Source organism: Octopus bimaculoides, chromosome 16 (genome assembly GCF_046866305.1).
Source record: "Octopus bimaculoides isolate indiv1 chromosome 16, ASM4686630v1, whole genome shotgun sequence".
NCBI classification, from domain to species: domain Eukaryota; kingdom Metazoa; phylum Mollusca; class Cephalopoda; order Octopoda; family Octopodidae; genus Octopus; species Octopus bimaculoides.
In genome coordinates, this window is record NC_142943.1 from 29,007,576 (window position 1) to 29,019,080 (window position 11,505).

The following is an 11,505-nucleotide window of genomic DNA, read 5'->3' on the forward strand; positions in this document are numbered from 1 at the left end:
AAAAGCCAGCTGGATACACATGTTGGCATTCTCGTATAGATTTATGACAACTCATTTCACTCATTGAATTTCATTCTTTTTGCGTGTAAGGGAAAGAAGTGTGTGAAGTGAAAAATCTTTCGTTTTCCTTTTTTTGTCTTTTTTCAGATGTCTCAAAACATTACGCTTAACCAATTATTTTGAATTTATGTAATATTTCATATCTCGTTTGTATCAGTAAAAAGTCTGTTTCTGCATCTTTCTACGATGGAGGTGAAAGTGGAAAAAAAGTTGAAGGGGGTTGAAAATTTATTCAGGCAACTATTTAATTAAATTATTTTTGAATTGCTTATCAAGGGTTTGAAACACTTTTCGGGGCATGTATTAGGCTTCTAAAATGGTAACGTGATAATTTAAAAAAAAGTAGACTTTAGTGTTTACCAAAAACGCTCTTAATTTTTTTTAAATTAAAAAATAAGATGATTCTCATGATTAGAATGAAATGGCATCTTCTATAACTGGCATTATATAAAAACTGAAAATGCAAATACTAGACTCTTTTTCAAATTTCAGATATTTTTATAGAACTTTACTGTTGTCAATTCATTTTTGTAATTACAATAAATAAATAATTATTCATTTATTGAAATTACATCACATACAAGACATCTTAGACATGTCAACTGGAGCAAAGAAAAAGCGTTCACTAATATCTCAGCGAATACCTTCTAATTTTATTGAAAGCCCTCTCCATCTTCCCTACAAAAAACCCTATCTATTCTTTCGAACGATGCTTTAAAGCTTCCGAGTCTTCTGGATCATTTACAAAGAAAGATAAAGCAAATAAAACTATTTACCTTTTCAAAATAATCTATTTACCATTGATCATCAACTGAACTTGTACATATTGAAAATGAAAGCAAAACAAAACAAATTATATCGAACTCTATAACGACAATGTTGCAACGTATGAGGTTGTAAGCATTGTTGCATACGTAGCTATTGCCTTAAAATTACTGAGAAGGTTGCAGAGCCTATATTAGAGATTGCTATTTCAAATGGGATGATGTATGAAGATCCTTCAGGTATCTTAAAATGTTTATCATTAAATAGCGATTCAATCGGAAGACGAATTGATAAAATGTCTCTGAATATTGAAGAACAACTAACTGAAAGATTGGAAAGAAAAAAAATTTTCCCTATTCAGGTTAACGGATCCAGAATTATTGATAAGGATTTATGGTGTACGTTTTTCATTTTAACGATGACAGTAAACTGAACAAATATTAATGATTTGCCGAATAATTTAAAGGTGACATTACTGGGGAATCTATTTGATATCGATTGCAACTGATTGTGCCACAGCAAAAGTCAGAAGACAAAAGGGGCGCTCGGACATTTGAAAAAAAAATTGAAAAAATGTCCTGGAATCATTGTAATACACAGTATTATTCAGAGGCAACAATTTTGTAGCAAAAAAATTCAGTTTTACATATTAAAACTATTTCTAAAATAAAATCTCATAGCAAATATGACCTGTTATCTGAGAAATTTTGTTCTGGTCAAATGAATTTTGTGATAAGATTTATTTTATATACGGAAAACGAATGGCTCTGCAAAAAAAAAAACAAAAAAAAAAATACTTAAGCAATGTTTATAGTGCTTTTGATACCGCAGTTAACAAACTTTCTAGAACGATATTGTTAAAGAAATAAGAAAACGTGACCTGAATGTAGTATTACTTCAACTTCAGGAAAATTCATTACATTGATTGATTTTCAAACAATATTTAAAGAATTTATTGAAAAAGATAAGATTTTCAAGTAAATTTACTTAAAAGTTATTTCACATCAAGCTTAAGTTCGTAAAAGTAAGTTCTTCACTGATCGGAATTGATCCTGAAACATATTCTGGGCACTTATCGTTAAAAACCGACACGAATAGAAAATTCTGATTTATTTTCCTTTGAAGCAAAACCATGGTTGATAGACTCATTTAACAGTGATACTGGTGTTGCTGAAGAAGAAATTCAAGAGAAATTAATTGAATAACGATACAATGAACATTCAAAATTCATTAATGATAAAATAGAAAAAGACTGAATGTTGATAATTTAAATACTGTAAAACATTATATCCATGGTTATGAGCCGAAATGGTTGAAATAAGATTCCGTTTTTCGTTACCTATGGTCTAAACAAGGTTTAACTCTGTGAGTGGTGAAAGGAGAAACACCGGCACCCCAGTCTAAAGAAGGTCTTCACCCTCGTAAGGTGTTGTCATCTCCTTGGTGGGATATGAAAGGTTTAGTCCACTTTGAATCCAAACCAAACGATAACAAAGGAGATCTACTGCGAGCAACTTGAGCGGCTTAAGTCAGTTCTAAAAGAAAAACGACCATCTTTGGTTTCAAGACGAAAGGTGTTCTTCCATCAGGATAATTCTTGGTCACATACAGCGAGGATGAAGTGCTGGAGCAGTTTGAATGAGAAACGATGCCCCACCCACCATATTCGCCTGACATCTCCCCATCTGATTATCATTTATTCTGTAGTCTTCAAAATCATTTGGACGGAAAAATTATGAATTCTATAGATGAGATCAGAACGGTACTGGAGGAGCATTTTTCATCACAGACAAGTGAATTTTGGAAGAGGGGCCTTTCATGTCTACCAGATAAATGGAAGAGCATTGTAGAAAATGAAGGAAAGTATATTCTAGATTAAAAAAGAACTTTGTTTATCTGAATTTTGAAAAATAAAAGAAATATAAAAAAAAACCCATTACTTATGGGATGACCCAATATACATACATACATACATACATATATATATATATATATATATATATATATATATATATATATATATATATATATATATATATATATATATATATATATATATATATACATAAATAGTTATCTATATATCACACTTAATGTAGGCATAGTGTCGATGGGTCAATTACTTCAATATTTGTCCTGAGATGATATATTTTATGGGCTTGCTATTTTAAAGATAATAAATATCCGAGAAAGATGAAACTTTGTCCCACCAGCGGCCAGTGAGAGCACCAGATGCATTTCAGTCTTTTCAGGTCTTTTCAATGCCGCGTTCTTACAGCCAGCTCCATGCTCGAGCAAGAATTCGTCCTCTTCGATAAAGGAAAAAGCGAATAAACCATTCATGATGCTGCGAATAGCCACTCGACAGAATAAAAATCTGGTATGCGCAACTGAAGCAGTTTTTAATCCAAATACCCATGAATCATATTTAATGTATGGTGCTGGGTCGAATTTTCGTCTCTCTTTTTAGATATTTTTCAGCAAGTCTATGAGAGATATTATCTCAAGACAAATTCTGCAGTAACTGGCCTATCGAAAGTGTGCTTACATTATGATTACAGATTATGTAATCTGTATTTCAGGATTGTATTCACAAGCTTCCACGGCAGATTATAAATGTATATAAGATATAAACAGTATTTGAGACCTCCTTCGGTCATTGACCATGGGATTGCACCTAGAAAGTTACCCTCCGGGGCACAAGTCCGGGCAAGGTTGTTTATGGAAGGCCAGCAGTCACCCATGCATACCAACCTCCTCTCTCCACGCCACCGATGTTATCCAAGAGAAAGGCAAAGACCGATACAGCTTGGTACCAGTGATGTCGCAACTCATTTCTACAGCTGAGTTAACTGGAGCAACGTGAAATAAAGTGTCTTGCTCAAGAACACAATACGCAGCCCGGTCCAGGAATCGAACAGACAACCTCACGATCGTAAGCTCGACGCTCAAACTACTGAGCCATGCGCCTTCACAAACATAGTGTTAAGATGTCGTATATATGATATAGTAGTAAGTTTTAAGCTACTTCAAATCTATAAACTATTCTGAGTATTTTTGTTGTAGTGGAATAGAACATGCATTTAATTGTTTTTATAAACATATATTGTCACTTGGCGAAATCACACCGTCTTTGGGCATTCTCATTTAGGAGATATATTTATTTTCGTTTGGAATGAGAATCAGATGAAGTTGATTTTACGCAAGCAAACCAATAATATTTACGATTGTAAAAATAGAGCAGTAGTAATTGCGGTTTATTATAGTATTAAGATTATTATACGTGATAGGTCGATCATTTTAATTCCCAGAAATTCGCTTTATATAATGTGGAAAAATTTCATGTCGGTCTTCGTCTGCTAACTGGTCTGAATTTTCTTTGAAATCGTTGTATATAGTTTCGTTAATCCATTTTTCATAGGATGTTACTTTCGTGAAGATTGCCGGAAGGTGACTGAGAGTAAATGACGTGATCCCTGAAAGTACCCATTCTTGCTTAAAACGACAGATTAAGGGTCCGCCACTATCGCCCTACAAGAAGAAAGTAAAACAGTTATTGATATTATTATATATAGGCAGTGTTGGTTGTAAAGAGTTATTTTAGTAGTCAATATGATGATGATGATGATGATAACAACAACAACAATAATAATAATAATAATAATAATAATAATAATAATAATAATAATAATAATAATAACAATAATAATAATAATAATAGAATAGGAAGTCAGACATAGTCTTAATTGAGAAGAATAGGAGGCCAGACATAGTCTTAATTGAGAAAGAAAACAAACTATGCTGGATCATAGATATAGCATGCCCAGCTGATAACAAGGTATGCGATAAGGAAGAAAGAAAAGTTGAGAGATGTGACAGGTTAGCTGTGCACTAATTGACTAAGAAGAGTATTTAAGGAATCTGTTACAAATTTGTGATAAAGGGAACCCACTTAAGACTAATATTCCAGTAGGAATATCCATAATATCCAATTAGATTTCTAGAAAGTCTTCAGTCGGTTACTTACCGGACATATTCCTCTGTCTCGTTCAAAATATCCAGCACATATTTTCGTTGACGTGTTCCCACTACATAGTTCGCTAAATGTCTGGGAGCATTCGCTCAATGAAAGAATTGGTAAAATAACTTCATAAAGCTCATTTTGTGTTGGTTGCTCTGACCCTAAAATATACAGAAAAATAATGGATTGTTGATTCATAAAGTATAAAATTGTTTTCTGTAACCCATTAAAATATATTAAAAAGTGTGCTACGCAGCGAGTGCAGTGCTTCGACAAGTGATTCTGCTACATAGGTGGCATAACATATCTTTATAATTGTCACACTGCCTTCTACGACAGAGTTGTGACCTATCCTATATACACTGGAAGCTATGCCAACACTATGGAACAACAACGGAAAAAAGATGGTATAGGCACACATCAGAAAAGGTCACAGAAAGTGAGAAAGCCGCCATACTCTGGGATATGCCAATACACACAGATAGAAAAATCAAGGCTAACACGCTGGATATAGTTGTCAGAGATCACCAAGAAAAAAAAATGCTTCCTAATCGATGTATCAATACCAACAGATGACAATGTTTCTCTAAAAGAAAGGGAGAAACTTACAAAATATAAAGATTTGGAAATAGAGGTAACTCGAATGTGGAGCCTGAAAACAGAAACAATTCCTATCATAGTGGGTGCATGAGGTATGATAAAAAAATATTCACACAAATGCATAAGAAAAACACCAGGACTTACAAGTATATATAACATACAGAAAATAACACAACTAGGCACCTCACACGTCCTACGTAAAACACTTCCAATACAGTAAAAATAAGTGCAACAAACCACAGCACATACCCAAGGCACACAGAGCTGCGCTCGGTAGTGCAGTGAAAGTACGTTATAAAAATAGGACTACTGAATAATAATGATGATATTATTATTATTATTATTATTATTATTATTAATAATGATAATAATAATAATAATAATAATAATAATAATAATAATAATAATAATAGCCTCCCCACCAGAAATTACCAAAAACACATAATGAAAAGAAATATAACAAGTAACTGTAGAATATGTGGAGATGGACAAGAAACAATAAATCATATTATTTCTGGCTGCCCAGTCCTGGCTAAGAAGGAATATATTCACAGACATGACAGAGCTGCGACCTATATACACTGGAAGCTATGCCAACACTATGGAATAACAACAGAAAAAAGATGGTATAAACACATGCCAGAAAAGGTCACAGAAAACGAGAAAGCAACCATACTCTGGGATATGCCAATACACACAGATAGAGAAATTAAGGCAAATAGACCAGATATAGTTGTCAAAGATCATGAAGGAAAAAAATGCTTTCTAATTGATGTATCAATACCAGCAGATGACAACGTTTCTCTAAAAGAAATGGAAAAACTTTCAAAATACAAAGACCTGGAAATAGAGATAACTCGAATGTGGAATCTAAAAACAGAAACAATTCCTATCATAGTAGGTGCCTTAGGTATAATAAAAAAATATTCAGACAAATACATAACAAAAACACCAGGACTTACAAATATATATAACATACAGAAAATTGCACTACTGGGTACTGCACACATTCTACGCAAAACATTTTCAATACAGTAAACATAAGAGCACCACAGCAAACCACAGCACATACCCAAGGCGCACAGAGCTGCGCTCGGTAGTGAAGTGAAAGCACGTTATAAAAATAAAACTACTGAACAATAATAATAATAATAGTAATGATGATGATGATGATGATGATGATATGATGATATGATGATGATGATGATGATGATGATGATGATGGTGTAATGATGATGATGATGATGATGATGATAATGAAACAAGGTCGATAACTTAGAATTAGTATCAGGTCGGATTAAATGTCTCACCGTATTTAGTTTCGTCCTTCTGGTTTAAGTTTCGGTCACATGGATCCAAATTGACCATTTATCTCTCTGCTATATATATATATATATATATATATATATATATATATATATATATAATGCACCATGCATGCACTAAGGTAAATCAGGTCGATTATAACCGGCTTTCCAACTTGTGTTCGCGTCAGAAATATTTTGTTGAAGTTTTGATCCGATTATTAACACCTTTTGTCACGTTTGACGTTTCTTTACCCAGTTATATTTAACATTACGATCTAGAATGACTTGAGATGATGGTATACAGAGACATTCGTGTTAAAAATATATTTTCTTTACATATATACACACACACACATATATACATATTTCGAGCATTTAACAACAATATATGCTTTCCATAAAACAGTCGCTCCCGCAAAGCAAATTTGGGATTTTGCAGAGGGTCAAAATTGGTATGTATATATATATATATATATATATATATATATATATATATATATATATATATATATATATATGTATGTATATATAATTTATTATCTCTTTCTCTCTCGCTCTCTGTCTATCTATATACACAGTGTTGTTTTCAAGGCATTAAAGTAACTAAAAGACATGTAGATGTTTCAGAAAATAACTTAGATTTTGTACGTGCAAACAAGCTTAAGATTTGCATGTGTCTCTTCAGCAAAAGCTCGTTTTAATTCGATGTTTCTCCAGATTAACCACTATAATTACATTGAATATGTGCCGATATATTGGTCACAGTTTCATACACGATTGTACTGTAGCCAATATTTTATCACGAGTATATCAACCTGTTGTAAACAGAATTACAGTAACAGTAACATCTTACAAGAAGTTGACGAAAGATACTATCCTAAAATAATTTATGAAACATATGCATTCTGAAAATTAGTTTTTAATCACATAAACACACAAAACATCAAAAAATATATTTGAAATTTTTTAATTCGCAATTTAGAAGAAAGTTTACACACACACACACAGATGCACCTCCCCACTCCCCCACACAGAGTAAACAGATGAAATCCAAAGATTCTCAGTATGAAAGACACTTAGTCCCATGTCTTTATGAGGGATCAATTCCATGGAGTAAAGAATGGCTATAAGAGGGTTGAAGTTGAGCAGATATGAAGGCAATTAGACGGATAAACATATATTAAATCTAACACTCTGGGTATGAAATATAAAAGATGTTTTTATGTATACAGGCAAAACGAGAGAAAGCAAAAAGTGGAGACATCATACGATGAATATTTAAGTATAAATAAGATGGCGAGCTGGCAGAAACGTTAGCACGCCGGGCGAAATGTTTAGAAGCATTTCATCTGTCTTTGCGTTCTGAGTTCAAATTCCATCGAGGTCGACTTTGCCTTTCATTCTTTCGGGGTTGATAAATTAAGAATCAGTTGCATGCTGGGGTCGATCTAATCGACTGGATCCCCTCCGCCAAAATTTCGGGCTTTGTGCTTAGAGTAGAAAAGAATATTTAAGTATAAATATATAGATACTTATATTAACAGACCCAACTTACACAGAGTACAAACGAGAGAGAAAATTGAAGGGGAAGAAGAAAAATGTTTTAAGTCCAACTGCTGTTTCTGGGGACTCAGAGATCCATCATAATGTTTGTAGATGTTGTTCATAACATTATGTGGCCGAGTTGGAAGCAATTAATATTGATAAATCGAGCCTCCGTCATCGGGATAGGAAAGATCTTACATTTCAGATCACAATGAAATGTAAGATCTTTTCTAAGTTTCCACTTTTTGCTTTCTCTCGTTTTGCATGTATACATAAATACATATTTTGCATTTCAAATCGTTAGATTTGAACTGTGAAAAACTAATTAAAGAAATGAAATGAAAAAATACAGTTATAAATGATACCGCTTGTCCTACGATCTTGGTAATGTTTTTTTTCTCCCAGAAGTGTGTGATTATTAATCAAACAATTGAAGTTATTATATGCAAATTAGTTGACAGATAGAAACTAATTACTTACCATATTTATCACACCCCCATCCCATAGCCATGCACATGTCCCCTATTTTCGGAATATTTGGTGGACCAATAATAATCGGTTGAAAATCTTTACTTGGCACCGGATTGGACATTTTCAATAATGCAATATCATTGTTTTTCTTATGTAGGTCTGAAAAACAATATTTTTGCCATTTAGAACAGTTATGTTAACAATTTATAACGGTCGCCAGTATTATTCTACTCCCACAAAAAACAAACAAACAAAAAACGAGTGTATCAGAATTGCATGATAAATGATTAAATTGGTTTCGAATTTCAGCACAAGGCCAGTAGGTTTGAGAGAGGGGCTAAGTCGATTACATCGACCCCACTGTTCAGCTGGTACTTATTTTATCGACCCGAAACGGACGAAAGGCAAAGTTAACCTCGGCGGAATTTGAACTCAGAACGTAAGGACGAACGAAACACCTCTAAGTATTTTGTCCGGTGTGCTAACAGTTATGCCAGCTCGTCTTACAGGTAAATGATTATATTGAATAGAATTAACATTATGAAATTAGAAAGCGAGGCACACAGAATGTGACAAAGCTGGCCCTCTGAAATGCAGGTACAGCTCATTTTTGCCAGCTGGGATTCAATGCACTGCCGGGTATCGAACTCACGATCGTGAACCGAATACCCTAACCACTAAGCCACGTGCCTCCACTACTTTTACAAGGCTAAGAAAAGAAAATTACTAGAAACCAAAAGAATTAGAGGTGGTCGATAAAAAAGTTCAGTTTAATTTCCACATGAGTGATTTGTTCGAAAGGACATTCACTTTCACAATAAAATTATGTCAGAGTCAATATCATTATTGCCTCCTCAAATGGTGACTCTTGTTCATTTTATTGTATTCAAGAGAGAAATAGAGTGGAACAAATTTTTCATGGCTTTTTCCAGTTTTATAGGCGAATGAGTTAAGATCAGCAGTTTGAACGTACGAAACATTATTTATATCAGTGTTCCCGCTAATTATAGTGGTTAATTGCACATTCTATATCTGTTTGCGGTTAATTGGGCTGAACTAGTGAGTGGTTATTCTTTTTTGATAAAAGATTTACCCCTGCTAGAATATAAAGAAGACATTGGGATAAGTGTTAAGCAGCTCAGCAAATTATTTCTCAGAATAATTAACTATACGAATAAGACAATTCAACAACAAGGTATTAAATTCGGGCGTCCACGGCCATTTGTGCAGTTAAAAAGTAAAATTTAAAACGTATTTACTTTGGAAATGCAATACTCACCTGCCATGACAAAACCAGGATGATGAATGTATTTAGAAACCTTAGATACATGTGTGTCAGGACCATAGTCCTGTGAAAAGATATTTACATTGTATTATACAAACATTTAAGAGTGACATAATATGGCAGTATGAATGATCGCATGGAGTGACATGAATGATCGCATCGAGTAATTACTGGTCTCTAAGGTGTATTAGAATTTTTAGCGTTTCACGGGATATTCATATGATTCTAAAAAGTTTATTTCTATTTCTTTAAATATTTATATTGCTTAAATTAGTGAGTACAGTTGAACTTCAAAATAGCCTGCAGATGTCGTTTCTGACCGGTATATTAATCAAACTACTGTATTATTCATCATATAATGCGTAATGTTAAGAATATACGGGGTGCGAGGGGTATTTAAGGACATCTAATTATCAGCTTATTACCGTCTTTGAACAAATTAAAAGTTTAAAAAAAAATTTAATGACATAAAATGAGAACAGAAGAAATGAAAAGACATGTAGTCATTATTGCCAAATGTGCGGAATCCAGCGATTTAGAAATCGCTATCTTTCTAAATGCTGCAAGATCTTTTGTTCACAAATTTCAGGTGGAACTAGGAGACATAGAAAAGCGTTATTACGGCAAATGAACACCTTAAATACTAACAGACTCGTCGAATTGCAGACGAACGCTCTTGGTATCTTTAAAAAAAAATTTTTTTTTACCACAGACAAAATAACTTTGAAAGTGAATGGTAACACCTTTTACAACATTTAATAAAATGTTGTGTATCGTATCACATTCTTTTATACGACCCCCCGCCCCCAAACAAGGCAAAACAAGAATCTAATTTGGTCTTCTTGCAAGTCGTTAGTTGTTATCAATGATCTTTATTATATCCTTTCAATAAACTTTGGAAAATGTTCAAATACGACACAATCTTGTATTTCAAAACAATTTGCAAATATTGAAAAATTGGTATCATCTTCGGAATAATGACCAAAGATCTTGAAGAACTGGACACATTCATACCCTAGGATAGCAAACAAATCAACTTGATTGAAGAGTCGTTTAGTCGACATAAGTTTAAGGAGGAAATCAAAAGCATAATTTTGTCACTTAAAAACTTTAACCAATCTTGAAAAATAATTATTTTTGTAAGCTTCGAACCGGAGTTAAAAAATAACAAGAACAAAAACAAAACAAACGACTGGTTTCGTATTCAATATGTCCGTCTGTTAATCAGCCTAACTCTGAATAAGTCAAAACAGAAGAAACATAGAAAGAAAAATTACCTCGATGTCCACAGTTCCAATTACAAGCTTCAGTTTATTTATCGAAAATAATTTGTTGTTTCTGAAATGTATAAATATGTAGGACGTGCAATATACATATATATATATATATATATATATATATATATATATATATATATATATATATATATATATATATATATATATATATAT

At 33.0% G+C, this 11,505-nt stretch overlaps 1 protein-coding gene across 2 annotated transcripts in view; it reads right to left on the minus strand.

The window, feature by feature from the left end:
• Positions 1-1,750: 1,750 nt before the first annotated feature.
• The window catches only part of LOC106878390 (renal glandular kallikrein), a 44,028-nt gene continuing 34,273 nt past the window's right edge, over positions 1,751-11,505 (minus strand). For both annotated transcript variants that reach the window (XM_089364297.1, XM_089364298.1), the window contains 6 exons: positions 11,332-11,392; positions 10,049-10,118; positions 8,779-8,928; positions 4,853-5,007; positions 4,109-4,356; positions 1,751-1,995 (listed from right to left, as the gene is read on the minus strand). In XM_089364297.1, the coding sequence (XP_089220423.1) occupies positions 4,126-4,356; positions 4,853-5,007; positions 8,779-8,928; positions 10,049-10,118; positions 11,332-11,392 (667 nt within the window). In that variant the 3' untranslated portion in view covers positions 1,751-1,995; positions 4,109-4,125. The remainder of the gene's footprint in view (positions 1,996-4,108; positions 4,357-4,852; positions 5,008-8,778; positions 8,929-10,048; positions 10,119-11,331; positions 11,393-11,505) is intronic.